At 41.1% G+C, this 16,084-nt stretch overlaps 1 protein-coding gene across 1 annotated transcript in view; it reads right to left on the bottom strand.

Annotated features, from left to right (window-relative positions):
• Positions 1-5,065: 5,065 nt before the first annotated feature.
• The window catches only part of PSKH1 (protein serine kinase H1), a 44,151-nt gene continuing 33,132 nt past the window's right edge, over positions 5,066-16,084 (bottom strand). The window contains exons 3-4 of the mRNA XM_088471833.1: positions 10,550-11,565; positions 5,066-5,851 (exon numbers count right to left, since the gene is read on the bottom strand). Of these exons, the coding sequence (XP_088327959.1) occupies positions 5,534-5,851; positions 10,550-11,494 (1,263 nt within the window). The 5' untranslated portion in view covers positions 11,495-11,565 and the 3' untranslated portion in view covers positions 5,066-5,533. The remainder of the gene's footprint in view (positions 5,852-10,549; positions 11,566-16,084) is intronic.

Genomic DNA, 16,084 nt, shown 5'->3' with positions numbered 1-16,084 from the left:
TTAAGAATGTAATATTTGCTCATCCCAGACATAAGCAAGGAGCACAAAGTACAGTTAGATCACTAAAGAAGAACCATTACTGAAGTTTAATTATATAAATGCACAGCTTGGTTTCAACAACCACAACTTGCCAGTCGTAGTTTACAAAGCAAGTCATTCAGGTTATAATTAGTAGTCTAATGCACTAAATAGAAGAGAAAAAAGCTGGAATGTTTCTGCGAAAACTTAATACTTAAGTCAACAGAAAAATATTTCCTATACCCATAATATTGCATCCATTAAAATATACAGTACATTGCCTAGTGATTGTATATTGTATTCCTATCATATTTTACCCAACTGGATATTAAGTAAACATTATTTTTTAGGTGCTACATTGTAGTTTGAATTCAGCAATGAAAATTGACAGTCAGTAAATAATAAACAATAATTGGAATTCTGTGAAAAAGAAATAAATATAAATTGTGTTTTCTAATGCATGTAATACAGTATACTTCTATACAGAATTTATTTTCTGTTTAAACTAAATATTTTAGATCATGATTCATATTACTCGGGTTTGTTGCCATTTGCAAATAAAGATAATTAAAAGTAAAACAGTTAAATAAAAACAATAAAAAGTGGCATGATTTTTAGTTTCCTACTTTCACATTTTACCACGAGTCGTACAGTTTAAAAGAACACCAACCTCCAAACAGTTTATTTGTATTTGTGCAAGATAATTTTTGTTTAGCAAAATGAACTATAAAAACACACATTTGTCATGGAGGCAATGGGCCCAATATAGAGATGGATGTGAGTTCATTTGCATGTCATAATTTTGCAAGTCATGTATAAAAAACTTGCATCTTCTTGTGCTTAGCGATTAATTAATTGGGATCTGGAACATAGCTCACAGGATGGTTAATCAGCTGTAATCTTTGTAACTACATCTTGTGAACTGAACATATTTTATTACTAGAACTTTTAATTTTTTTTGTGAATTTTAAGTGCTTATATTTATTATAATTTGTTTAACATTTTTTCATCACTTATCAAAATTACCATGCATTATATGCAGGATCTGCATCATCCATCGCATCTAGACGTTTCCGTTGTAAGCTCTTGGTCTCACACAATTGCTGAATATTCAGGCGAGCTCAGACCCCATAGAGGAACAAGCAAAAAAACAAGTGAGATTTCTGTACCACATTAGCTAGAAAACTGTGCAGCTGCAGATAGTACTGAATTGGAGCGACCCAAAGTGCGTGCAGCTGTTGCACCACCGCATATTACAATAAAGCTCTGTACTTATTGTCTGGGATTACCTTTCCGCAGCCGCAGCTGAAAGCAGGCATGCAAGGAACCAAAAATAAGTATAATAACGTGCGAGAGCCCCGCATACCTGCCTTGAATTGATCCTGGCCATGAAAGCACACTGCAATACTTGTGAAATTACCGACTGTGCTTACTGTACTCCTGACACAGCTCAAGGCACAGTAGGTATGCACTGTCAAACTTCCAACACTATTGCTGAGGCGATGCCGGTTTCATTTGCAAAAAAAGGATTTTAACAATAATTATCCTGGATCAAATACAAATAAACAAAAATAATTTGATATTAGTCATCTTCTAAAGAAGATATACAAGAATTCAGCATATGGAACGATCACTTAAAGAAAAATCTTAATGTATATAAATACATTGTAATTTGTGACTTTGTTTGCATAGTCTGTAAAAAGTTGCTTTTTGGTCAGATAAACTAGCCAGTAGACCTAAATGAAAAATATTTTAATAAATGCCCCCTTCCTAAAAAGTGTCCCACTTGCAATAATCCTCACTCAAATATTATTTCTCCACTCACCTGTTCGACTGATGTGTAATATGAGCATGGACAATTCCTTTCATTTACTAAGCTTTTCATTTAACAAGAACATTATTTTTCCAAGTCTTAAAATCATTATCTACTTGGCGCATCACAGAAAGGAAAAACTGCAATATTGCTTCACAGCTCAAGTGCTCAGGGTGATTTCTATTACAGACATCTTGACTGTTTCTGAAAAGAAAAAGCCTATACTATAATACACACTGTGCTAATGTGATATAAGTGACACTTAATTCCAAATATATCAACATTCAATATTTATTAAAAACACACAGAAATGTGGCAACAAGTTTCAAACACTTATATATCACTAATTTTCTTATAACCTTATCTAGCAGTAAAAATGTATATAGCAATAGATCATAAATCAGCATTCAATTAGATACAAAAGCATACAATAGCAATCTATTAGAGATACAAATTAGGATACTGGTTTAGTTTATATTGTATCTAATGTTGGTTAAAGAGAAACGGACAATTCAATAAAAATATATATATAAAAAAATATAAAAAATAAAAGCGCCTCCTATTTAGAAGTGATGATGAATTTTCACTTTATTCAAAGTCCCACAGCTTACTGGTGTCACTTACTGGTAGCAAATGGGTGAATATAAGTAAACTATCAGTGGTAATAATAGGCAACAGCTTTCAACTGCAATAGACATGAATATAAGTATCTCTCACTATTTATAAAAATTAGCCCAACGTGACAGGCTGAATATATTAATAAGCAGTTACCATCCTTATAGTTACCCGCAGTCTCTAATACTCCTTGGGGATCTCCTATTTAGGGCTGTACAAAAAGTCACCCTGGGGGTGTTACAAATGGAATTGGTATGAAATACCGCCGGCCGTTCGATTCCCGGCAGCGGCAGCCCGACATCAGCAGAGATCCCGGCAGCGGAAGCCCGACAGCGCTGGAAATCCCGATCGTGGATAGGTAAGTATTGTCTAACCTAACCTAACCCCCCTAACCCTCCTTAGGTGTGCCTAACCCTAACCTCCCCCCCCAAGTGCCTAACCCTAATCCCCCCTCTAAGTGCCTAACCCTAACCACCCCCTTCCCCCCTGCCTAAACCTAAGTCCCCAGGGGGGGGTGCCTAACCCTAAGTCCCACCCCGGGGTGCCTAACCCTAACCCTCCCTCCCCCTAGCCTAACCCTCCCAGGGGGGGTGCCTAAACCTAAGTCCTCCCCGGGAGCCCTAAACCTTACCCTCCCCCCCAGCGGCTGTCCGCTCGCGGCGCCCGGCATCACTACGATCGGGATGCCGGGCGCCAGTCTCCCGGCGTCGGGGAAATACCGGGCGTCTACATCTAGACGCCCGGCATTTCACCCATGCCGGGATATGACAGTCGGGAAGCCGGCTGCCGGTATTTAGGCAGTCGGCTTCCCAATTGCATACCGTTTCAAATTACCTCCTTTATCTCCAATAACGGGTCTGTATGAATTCAAGGCAGCCGGTTACAAGCGGCAGCTTTACTTATGCTCTGCGCTCTCAGCTTGATAGAGGCCACAGCAGTGGCTGAAACGTGTAGCTGTTCTCCCTACTGCATATCATTGATGGTTACCAACCTACGCAATTTCCATCTGTGAACCTCCGATATTGGAGTGCAGATACTAAGTGTACCCTAAATATCCTTCCACCTAATAATCTCAGCTGTGGAGGGACGAGTTATGCTTGCCAGTGCCGGCAACTACCAGTAACACAGAGCCAGCTAACACCCAGAACACGGTGAGAGAGCACAGAGCATAAGTAAAGGTGGATCTTGTAACCAGCTGCCTTGAATTCATACAGAGCAGTTATTAGAGATTAAGAGGGTGACAGTTAACAGCCCTAAAAAAGGAGAACTAGACAGGCTGGGAGTGACTCAAAGGTGCTGGTAGGTTGGCACAAGTATCTGGAGCCATGCTGCAGTGCATTCCACAGCTGCTGGAGGGTGTGTGGGGCCACCTCGAACACAGCGTTCGAGGTGGCCCCACAAATGCTCAATTGGGTTCAAGTCCGGGGCATAATGGGACCAGGGAAGTACTTGGTAGTCTTGGTCATGCTCGTCCAACCACTGTATGACATTTCTAGTCGTGTGACAGGTCGCATTGTCTTGCTGGAAGATCCCATCCGCCTCAGAAAAGACAATCAGCAAGTATGGGTGCCTGACACACCAACGGCCATCTGTTCAATGAAGCAGAAAACGTAACTCATTGGAGAAGGCAACCCTTCGCCAATCAGCAGAGGTCCAATTCCGATAGAGGTGTGTAAATTGAAGCCTTTTCCGCCAATGCAACTTCGTTACCATAGGTACAGTTACCATGCGCTTGCTTCGGAGCCCCATACGCAGCAGAGCTGCAGCACTGTAGCGTGTCGGTCGGCCCTCATGCACCTTCGTAGCCGATGTTCAACTCTCATAACAATGGCACCTGGTGCTCCACAGTTTCCACGTCGGTTATTTGCAATGGTGCCATTTGTCCAGGCACAATACACAGTCACCACACGAACAGTTCAGAAACTACGCTGTTCCAGAAACACTGCCATCCTTGGCCCGAAAGCCAATTATCCTATTTTTGCAACTCTAATAAATCGCCCCTTTTACCCATGACAGAAACTAGCAATATGTGTGCAAACGGCCTATCGTACACCTTCTATACCCACCAAGCCAGCCAACGACATGTGACGTACTTCATGGGCTACGGCGCTGCCGACGTCAAATGTAGGAGGTGGTCATAATAATGTGACTCGACTGTGTATAAGGATGGTAACCGCTTATTAATATATTCAGCCTGTCACATTAGGCTAATTTTTATAAATAGAGAGCAATACTTCTATTCATGTCTATTGGAGTTTAAGGCTGTTGACAGTTATTACCACTGATGGTTTACCTACATTCAACCATTTGCTACCAGTAGTGACGCAGTTAAGCTGTGGGACTATGAATGAAGAGAAAATAACATCATTGCTTCTAAATAGGAGGCCCTTTTATTTTTTTATATATTTTTATTGTATTGTCAGTTTCTCTTTAACCAACATAAGATACAAATTAGGATATAGGTTTAGTTTAGATTTATCTCTAATCGATTGCTATTGTATGTTTTTGTAGCTAATTGAATGCCGATTTATGATCTGTTGCTATAAACATTTTTACTGCTAGATAAGAGGTAATAGGAAAATTAGTGATATATAAATGTTTGAAACTTGTTGTCACGTGTGTATGTTTTTAATATATATAGAATTTCAATATATTTGGAATTATATCACATCAGCGCAGTGTGTATTCTATTTAAGGTTTTTCCATTTAAGAGGTTGACAATTCCTCTAATTATCTGCGGCAGGTGTGAATATAGATTGACACTGGTTACTAATCTAGAACAAGCGCTGAGTTTGAGTTTATTGAATGTTTCTGAAAAAGAACCAATCTGCTGAATGTGACTGGCTTGCCTATGACTTGTACATTGTTTTGATAGCCCTTGGTCTGACAATTACAAGTTTGATTTGGTCCATAGCTAACCTGGCTGTTCCCAAACATTTTCATTAGTGTAAGACACGTATGACTCCAAGCAATCATTTCACACATGGAAGTAAATGTGATGAACAACTAAATAAAGCACTTTCTACTGTTGCAGAAGAGATAAGGCACTTGTTACTATATGTTTCTTAAAGGTCTTGTACAATGTCCTCATCCGTAGTAGTGCTGTTGGTAGCGCAAATTGAGTTCACGAAGTTCACGCTCTCTCACTCGCCGTAACTTGGTGGACTTGGTAGAGCGACTGGAGCGAACAGACTGTGCAGACTTTGTACTCTGGCAGCGAGAGGAAGCTCTCTTCAGTAAGTTCTGGGAAATAGATCTGTGCAGATTTTTCATAGATGAAGATGCAGCCATGCTTACTACCCAAGGGTGCTTAAGGGCCTGAGTTGCTGTCATCCTGTCTGATGGCTCCACCATGAGCAGACGGTCAATAAAGTCCTTTGCCAGGTTGGAAACACTTGGCCAAGGCTGCAAGATTAAAATATTGAAAAAAAAATTATAAAAGTTTGAGAAAACTCTAGTAAGGTGACACTGCAGTTAAACTCCAAACTACTTCAGCAGTCTTATAAACAGCAAATCTCACATATATACCGGGCAAAAAGCAATGCCAGCTCTTAACCACAACAGAATATGTAGTTAGTAAGGAGAGTGCAGACTGATCCATTACCTGGCCGGAGAATCTGGAAGTCCGATATAGAAACCAGTGCCCCGGCAGACGGCACACATACACAGCCAAACGAGATACTTACCGACGGGCTCCAAGGAGATACTTTACGCTAAACTGCAATCTGCCTGTTACAAGTAGCCGCTCCCAAAATCAGGAGGCACCAGAGAAAATATACCACTTCTCAGCGCAGGTTGACTCAAAAGCAGGCTGTTATTAATTAAAGCCATTCATTTAGAAATCAACTAGAGGTACTCTATTTTCCTTTTCAATTTCTGTCTCTATATTAAAGAGAGACTTGGGCTACCCAGCTATATGCTGTTACACAAACTGTGCCACTAAGTTCCCTTTCCATAGAGAGTGCAGTCTGGCATTATGTTTTGCTGAACATTTATATAACAATTAAAAGTAAAAAGTATTATTATTACTTATAAAGCACCACAAGGAGTCTGCAGTGCAGTACAGGGGGAGAAGCAGTATTTTTCCAATTAATAACACAAGCTATAACTACAAAATATAGAGTAATGGTAGACTTGCCGATATAACGCCTTTTCTTCTAGGTCCACAGGGTTACCATGGGGATATTATGGTTGGAAGACCAGGCACCAAACAGTTAAAGTTTTGGCTCCCAGAAGCCCCTGTTCCTACTTCCGATTTTCGGTCAAACCGGAAGTAGAGGTCCCGCAAAACCAGAAGTCCCCGAAAATCGTGCCAAATACTTCAGTATAAATATCTCCTCAGAAGACACAGCATGCATCACCTTTGACAAAGAGCCCCAGTGCTCGAAACGCTTCAGCCTGCTGCAATGCTGTTGGAGGACCCTACCTGGAAACATCTGAACAGTGAGTCACACATGGGAAATCCGGAAATCCCGTTTGCAATATAATGCTGCTTTACATTTTCTATTTGGTACGGGCCCATCCATAAGGACTTATTTATAAAGACTTGCTATATATTTCTTTACTGTTTTTATGTTCATTTGATGTTGTGCTCATGATTAGAGCTTATTATCAAAATGTTTATGGCTTCTAAGATAATTGAATAAATTACCAAAAATTACCTAAAGTTTTATTGCACTATTGTGCCCCTTTTTTCTATCTTTTATTACATATGTACCGTGGACGTCAGAAAACGTTTTTCTACTTAACAAATATAGTATCATTCTCTTTTCATTATATCATCATTGTTTATTATTAGCACCCAGAGGTGCCTCACAACTTCACATTGTTTCTAAAGGTTCAAATGGGAAAGCTTGTAATCCCTTAAGAACGAAAAGACAAATCCCACGGTGCCAACGGTGGAACAAAAGGAGGCAGAACTCCTTGGAAAAAAAATTCTAACATCTGGTAATGAAGCAAGGAAGGAAAGGAAGGAAAGACATACGTCAGCTTGAAGTCCCATCTTACTGCCAGTGCGTCCACAACGAGTGCTGATGGGTCTCTGGACCTGGATCTGTACCTGGGGACCTTTTAGTTGTGACGTGATGTCATGAGATCTATTTCTGGTAGACCCCATTTGTTTACCAGAAGCTGAAACACTCCCTGATGGAAAGACCACTCTCCAGCATGTATGTCCTGGCAACTTAGTAAGTCTGCTTCCCAATTGAGTATTCCCGGAATGAATATTGCAGAAATGGCCGGAAGAGGACGTTCTGCCCAAATGAGAACCTTTGTCACTTCCTTCATGGCTGCATAACTTCTTTTGCCTCCCTGATGATTGAGGTAGGCCACTGTAGTCGCATTGTCGGACTAGATCTGGACAGGCCTGCCCTGGAGGTCCTGTGTACTGACAAGTGCTTTGTATACTGCTCGCATTTCCAGTATGTTTATTGGCAGACGACTTTCTTGATGTGTCCATCTCTCCTGGAAGGTGTGATGACCTGTCACTGCCCCCCATCCGCAAAGACTGGCATGCGTGGTGAGAAGCAGCCAATTTGATAAGACCACAATCTTGTCCTCTGGCAGAAACACCCTTTGTGCCTGAGAATCTAGAAATGCTTCCAAATGTACCATCTGCTGTGTTGGAGAAAGTGATGATTTCTTCCAATTGATGGATCCAGCCGTGCCTTTGTAGGCAGGCTATATTCAGCTGAACACGGTGTTGCAAAACTATCGGAGTCTGTGCCAATATCAGAAGGCCGTCCAGATATGGCAGTATTCTGACTCCCTGATGCCTGAGATAAGCAGTCATGACTGACATTATCTTGGCAAGTACCAGGGGAGCCATAGAAAGTCCAAAGGGTAGAGCCTGAAATTGGTAATGTTGATGAAGGACAGCAAACTGTAAAAATTGCTGGTGAAATAGGATAATTGGACTATGCAGACATGCATCCTGAATATCCAGGAAAACCATGTAATCTTCCGGCTCCATAGCCAAAATAATTGACCGGAGAGTTTCCATGCGGAATTTGGGAATATGGATAAACCTGTTGAGGGTTTTTTAGATTCAGTATAGGGCGATATGCCCCATTCGGCTTCTGGACCAGAAATAGATTTGGGTAATAACCCCTTCCTTGTTGGGACACAGGAACAGGGACTATTACTGTAGCAGGGAGTGAATGGCTTCCTGAAAATCAAAGACCTTGTCCACATCTGATGGAGGCTTTGTGGCAAAAAACTTCTAGTGGAGATGTGTCCTGAAAGTGAGGGCATACGCCTGAGAGACCACTTCTCGGACCCAGGCATCTGTAGTTGTTTGATGCCAATAATCCACAAACTGAAGAAGTTGGCCCCCCCACCCTGGGATCCCCCAGAAGGCCCGCTCCATCAGGCCGAGTGCTTGTTGTCCGGCTTAGAAGCTGAACGTCTTGCCTGACCAGACCTCTTCGTTTGTTACTTTGACTTAGGAATACTAGTCAGCCTAGAGAAAGTCTGTCCTTTAGCTCTTTCCTGAGGACGGAAGAACTGAAAAGAAACCTGCCTAGCTCTATTCTTTGACGTAGATGGCAGACCTGCTGACTTTGAATCCGCCAGAGTAGTAATTATGTTATCCAACTCTGCTCCAAAGAGCACCTTTCCATGAAAAGGCAAGACTTCCAGCGCCCTCTTTGATCCTGTATCAGCTTGCCAAGATCTGAACCAAAGGGCTCTGCATGCTATTGTGGATGCTGCTGATGCCTTAGAAGCTAGCATTCCAGCATCCACTGCAGCCCCTCTGCTTCCCGTATGTGGGAGATATTTATCAACTGATCTCTGGTAGCATTTGGTAGAGAGTTTACCAATGCCTCAATCCATTCTTCAACAGCTTTGGCTACCCAGGCTCCAGCTATAGCTGGACGGGTAACAGCTCCAGATGATGAAAATATTGCCTTAAGACAGGCTTCAATCTTTTTATCTGTGGAATCCCTCAGAGAAGATGCTAATGTAATAGGCAATACAGCATTTCTGATTAAATGCGTTACATGAGCATCTACATCTCCCATTTAGCACATACACAAGGTGGGAACGGATACAATGATTTTATTCTCTTATCTACATAAAATCGCTTATCAGGGTTACCCCATGCCTCCTCAATAAGCTCAGTGAGCTGTTCAGACACAGGAAACTCTGTTTGACCACTTTTCGGTGGTGATTAAATATTGGAGTCTTTTTACTATGAGCTGGTTCATCATCCTGAATATCTAGGAATGATTTAACCGCCTTCGCCAAAGTAGTAACATCTACAGTAGATGGATGATCCTCCTCCTCATAAGTAGATCTTGGAGAGGAAACCTGTGCATCATCAGATTCCTCTGATGATGCGTCTGAATCCATATGTTGGGCAGACTGAGATGAAGACAACTTGCGTTTATGCACTTTAGTCACTACCGGTCTGTTATCAACATTAGATGGTGCCATACTCTGACTAGAATGGCCATCAACATCCTTTATTGAGGAATGCATATGGAGGTGTAAACATATGTGGACACCCCACCCAAGGAGGCATCGTCGGAGTAGCCAAATCCACCACCTGCATCATAACCTGGGACAAAGAGGCAACCCAAGATGGCTCTTGTCCAACAACAGGTAAACCGGACTGGTGAGGTGGCTCTTTATAACAGACAACACACAAACCCTCCTTTATGTCCGTGAGGACATATAAGTCATACATGATTTACATGAAACCAGCACAGGTGGCTCCCTCTCCTGTTTCCCTTTATCTTTTGACATATTCAAAGTAAAAGGTAAAATCGCAAAGTTATGTGACAGCCTTTACAAAATCTCAATGAATGTTAAGTAGCAATAACAGTGATAGTTATAATAGACAGAAAGAAAAAATAAATAGTTACAGTACAGAGAAGGCCACTTCTACACACTTTCTAGTAATAGCATAGCAGACATGGGACCATAATAAATACAGAAGAACCAGCAAGCATCCTATATCAGATACGTTTTACTTCAAATTACAATTTAGCTAATTGTTCTCCACATAATAGTACCTTAGTTTTAAGGGTGTGGGTTTTTTATTGTATTATGGAAGATTTTTTTTAAAGGTTTGCGTATGGCAGCAAAATAACCACTTACCTCACCAGAGTAGCTGTATTTTCCCTTTAAAATTTGTCGGTACAGACGTGTTCTGTTATCATCTTCAAACGGCATAGTACCACTCAGAAGAATATAAGATATGACTCCTAATGCCCACATGTCTACAGAGTTGGTGTAAGGCTTCCTTACGAGAATTTCAGGTGCAATATACTCTGGCGTTCCGCAGGTGGTTTTCATCAAACAGTCGTCCCCTTTTTTTCTAGCACTTGCAAGCCCAAAGTCTGTGATCATTATTTTGGAGTCTGTCCCTGGGTGGTAATACAGGAGATTCTCAGGCTTTAAGTCTCTGTGTGTGATCCCGAGAGTGTGCAAATACTTTACTCCCTCCAAAACCATCTGTAATACATGAGTGGCATCTCTCTCCGTGAAGGAGCCCTTAGCGATTATTCGGTCAAAAAGTTCTCCACCTGTTGCTAACTCCATCACCATATACACCCTCTCCTGCGTTTCAAATACTTCAATCAGCTGGATGATATTGGTATGCCGGACTCGCCTCAGAACACTAAGTTCTGACTCGCACACCTCCCGCCCCTCTCTATATTTAGTTTCAATCATTTTAATAGCATATGGCTGCTTGGAGGCCTTGTGCTCCACTCTTACAACACGGCTGAAGCTTCCTCTACCAATAAGGGCCTTAATGTCATATTTAGCTGTTACTCGTGGATCAAATTTAGCTCTGTACTTAGCTACTTTATGTCTGCGAGGATCAGCAGTTTCTGTGTGACCGTGTGGGTAGCCATTGGAGAAAGGGGGAGTTGGAGAAGCCCCTTTTGTGTCTGTTCGCCCATGATCTGTAATAAAGTGCTTATACTGGTCGTTTTTTGAGGTTAGATAAGGTTCCACTTTTTTTACTAGGTCCAACTGGATGTTCTTTGGAGGCTCTGGGAGAACTTTGCTTGTCCCACAGCCCATCATGGGAAACATTCAGTCTTCCATGTGGCATTGTGTTTTCAGAAAACGATAAACAGAGGTGTCTGTACGTTCTTCGACTGGACCTGGAAAATAAATTAATGAAACTCAGTGTCCGTGTCCACAGAAATGTAAAAATAATTATAATTAATTGTAAGGACTGTGTGTAAAGTTAAAATATCAAGGTTGAACATACAGATGTGTTCACATACATCTTACTTCCTTGCGCGTTAAGCAGCCCTTCTAGTCGCGCCATACCGTGGTATGACTCGGTAGCACCAAGCGTGTTTTTGTGCAACTTTTTACTTTCAAATGCATCTTTTCAGAAAGTGATGCACATAGTATGAACAAGCAGCTTCTGCTAATTAAAATGATTTGTGGTATGTCTATACTGTGTGCAACTGCGGGTGTATTTGCATGCAAAATGCTATGTTGCAGTGTCACGGCTGCTGACACTAACTTAGTATTTCGCATGCAGATACACTTGCACACAGCATATAGACAAACCACATTTTTTTGATCAGCAGAAGCCGCTTATGAGTCCTATTCGCAACGCTTTGCAAATAAAATTAATTTGAAGGTAAAAAGTCGCACAAAAAGACGCTCATCGCTACAGAGTTGCAAGGTGCTCACGTGTTATGTTTAACGTGACTTGTAGCACACGGATGTAAGACGTATGAGGACACATCTGTAGGTGGGAAAGCATTACTCCTTTACACTCATCGTATTACAGTACCTTTAAATTAGTCTGAATATTTGTAAGTATTTCATCTTACATATATTTTACATGCTCGCAATAGTAAAACTTGAGACATAACTATTATAATTTATAACTGTGATATAGTTTATGTCCTAGTGGATTAGAACACATTTTCATCCTTCCATGGCAGCCTTACTATAGGGTTAGTAACCCATTCCTAGGATAGAGACAGGAAGACTTCAAAAGGGACTTTTTGGATCCACAAGCGGGGTGGCTCCCCGGCATATCGCTAGTTGCACGCTGTAGTGCAAATGCGACAAAGTAGAAGATACTTACGTATTGGGGTTGTACGTCACCGGACCCTGCGAATGAGCATGCTTCCGTCATTGGCAGTGGTCCAGGCAGACTGTAAACACGTCAGTTATTGATGTCTGGAGGTCTTAAAAAATGGCACCACACAATGGGTAATGGAGCTGCTCCATTACCTGACTTCCCTGCTGTGTACTGCTTGTAGCAGAATTAGAAATTAACCCTGAATCTTCTCCTTAACAGCCAGTCAGCACCCTCACAAGGTAGGGTCCTTCTAGGTGTGCTGCATATCCTTCTTCATATGGGTACCGTGTTTAACAGTATGTCTGCTAAAGTTGAAGTAAGAAAAAAAGCTTGCAAAGAAAAAGCATTTAAAAATGTGTGCAGCTTGTAACAAATCTATTCTATTTTATGAAAACTGCGCACAGTCTGTAGTTGCTCCGATTCAGCCCCCTACTCATTTACAAGAACTCATGGAGTGGTTAAAAAATTACTTTTTTTTCTAAAGAGGAATTTATGGCCTTGCAAGGGTCACAGAGGTCTAGGTCACGGACAAGTCTTGATTAAGTATATGTTGCAACTTCCTTAGAATGTGATTTTGGAGAAGATATTGAGACATTTTCATGTGAAGAATCAGGGGAAATTCAGGAGGATTCAAGAGCCTTTAGAATGGAACTAGTATGTATGTGTCCAGTTAAAAATGAAGATTTTTTTTAACTGGTGTACACTACCGTACCTAGAGTGGATGCTTGCAGTAGTGGAATTAATCTCTAGAACTACCATTTCATTAGAGGACGGTAAAGATTCAATGGATAAAAAGATAGAGTGCTGTTTCAAAAGAATACATATTTCTTCATCTCTATCATTCAAGTCAGGTATGGCAATGGCTTCAGTCTCCAGGGCCTTAAGGTTGTGGAGTTCTTCGCTGCATGTAGATCTGGAAGAGAAAATCTCTTGACAATATCTGCTTAAAAGTTTGGAAATTCTGCAGAATGCTATGGAATATTTGTGTGAAGCTTCTATTGATCTAGTAACTTTTTCAGCAAGATCAATGGCCTCTGGTGTGGAGACTGGAAGAGCTCTTTTGCCAAGTTCCTGGGCTGCAGGTGCACACTCCAAAACTACGTTGACTACCTTGCCATTTGAAGGCTCTAAGATACAGGAAGTTACTAGTGGAAAATTTAATAAACTACCATAACATAAGAGGATTAAATATCTGATACTACATCAAAACAGCAACATAAGGTAGCCAGAAGTTACAGACAAGGCCATCAGTATGACAAACAATATTATTCTGGGACATCAAGACAGTCCTTTGGCTGTTCAACAAGAGATCTGACCCAAAGTCACAATGACCTTGTTTGTTGCCGATCCTCGTAGAAGACAAGTTCCTAAAATTTACTGACTAATTGAACCGGTCTATTCAGGACAGATTGGCTATGTATGTAGTGTCTCATGGGTACCAGATATTTGTAGTGTCAAGCACCCCTACAGCAGATATAGAAAGCTCTGCTTTAAAGTAGAGTTTAACAAAAATGCTCAACATACAAGCAGTGACACTTCTGCACAGATGTGAAAAGGATTTTACCCCTGTCTTTTTCTACTAAAAAAGCCCTAAGGGCATTTCAGGAGTATACTAGACTTGACAGAACAATTTTGCATGAACACATTTAATTAAATCCTAACTGGGATAAAAAGGGGATAATTTTTGGCCTCTATAGATCTAAAAGATTCCTATTTCCATATTCCTGCTGCCAATTTTCATCAAAGGTATCTCACATATTGTGTCCTAGGCAACAGTTATCAGTTTACATGCCTACAATTCAGCCTGGCAACATCGCCAAGGATATTCACAAAAATTCTTGTGATCCTTATCGCTCAAATTAGGAAAATTAAAGATACCACTTTGGCCATGTCTCTATATCCTGATTGCAGGGAAATCAAGATTGTGCAAGACAGTCTGTTTTTTCGACCAGGTTTGGGTCATAAATTGGGAAAACGGTCAATTCAACAAATAAAATACTTAGGTGTACAGATAGACACAACAGAATTACGCTCTCAGAGGAAAGATGCAAGAAAGTTCAAGAATTGTCAGTGTTAGTCCAGTCAAGTTGCCAAAATCCAACTCCAGACAGGACTTTATCTATTGGGGATGTTTTCCTTGACTATAAAAGTAGTTCCAAGGTTAGGAAGGCATATGAGAACCTTAGAAAAGAATGTATTCAGATAGTCGCAAATATTTGCCTCTGAATTATATATAGCTGGAAAAGTCCGCAAAAAAGTCTTCCTTGTCTGGTGAAATGTGAATCTAAAGCTGGGTACACACTGGCAGAAATATTGGCCTATCAAGTGATCGGCTAATATATCAGGTGCCCATCGGCCAATGTACCAGCGATATGTCTGAACGGTCGTTCACAGTCATATCGCGCTGGCTCTGCTGCACAGCCGATGCTCAATATTTTTGGAGATATATCGGGGCATCGTGCTGTGTGTACTGGCGGTTAGAAAACGGTCTTCAGAAGATTTAATCATAAAAGTCTGTCAAGCATGAAATATAATTTACCAGCATAAATCATGTGTACACCTTCTGTGTATATTCCGTCCTAAGCTGAATCACCCCCTTAGTTCACAAACGGTGTACTGGGTATTTAGGATGAGTTTTTTTTGTCACAAAGTAATTGGGTATAAAGTTGCACATTGAGCATAATGATGGACACTGAGGGTTACTTGTATCAGACCTATCCTTGCCTCTTTATCCTAGATTGTGTACTTTTTTCATCAATTTTGCATTTTAGTTCGCTTATACGTAGTGTATAACGTACTAACGATTAGTGTTTTTGTTCCGGCTAAGTAGCAAAGTTCCCGAAGCATTAAACAGAGCTATTTAGAGCGATTTGAGGAAAGGTGTATCTGGACACCGCTGTAAGCATATATCTTGAATTCTCTTGCTGGTTATTATAGCATTCCCTGTATTCTGCTTGGGTACATCCCATAGTAAGGCTGCCATGGAGGAATGAATAAGAAAAAAAAGAGGATTATTCTTATCGATAATTCTATATCTGCAAAGTACTCCATTACAGCCTACAAATTACCCACCCAACAAGATGAGTTTTTTCAGAGATCTAATAAGGAGAGACACTCAAAAGACCAAGGAGGAGCTAGACTATATGCAGTGAGTGGGTGGTCCTGTATCTATTCTGGGAATGGGTTACTTATACCCCTTTCAGACAGAAATCCAAAACACCGGGTCATACATTTCTACCCGGTAATTTGCTGATCAACACAGGTTTCTTTTCTGTCTGAAAGGGTCAACACGGGTCGAAATTCCCGAGACTTCGACCCAGGAATCTACCAGGGTCGGAGACCCAGGAATTTTAACCCGGGTTGACCCTTTCAGATAGAGGAAATACCAGTGTTAATCAGCAAATTAACGGGTAGAAATGCATGACCCAGTAATTTGCACTTCTGTATGAAGGGGGGTACAGGCAGGGACAGGAAAAAACATCCCGGCACGCAAATGCCAGGTAAGAGAAATTTTTTTTACATTTTCTGTCTGAAAGTGGTATAAGCATAGTATGGCTGCCATGGAATACTAA

This window comes from Taudactylus pleione, unplaced genomic scaffold (genome assembly GCF_031769625.1).
Source record: "Taudactylus pleione unplaced genomic scaffold, aTauple2 ptg000117l, whole genome shotgun sequence".
Lineage (NCBI taxonomy): Eukaryota > Metazoa > Chordata > Amphibia > Anura > Myobatrachidae > Taudactylus > Taudactylus pleione.
This window is presented reverse-complemented; position numbering and strand designations above follow the sequence as displayed.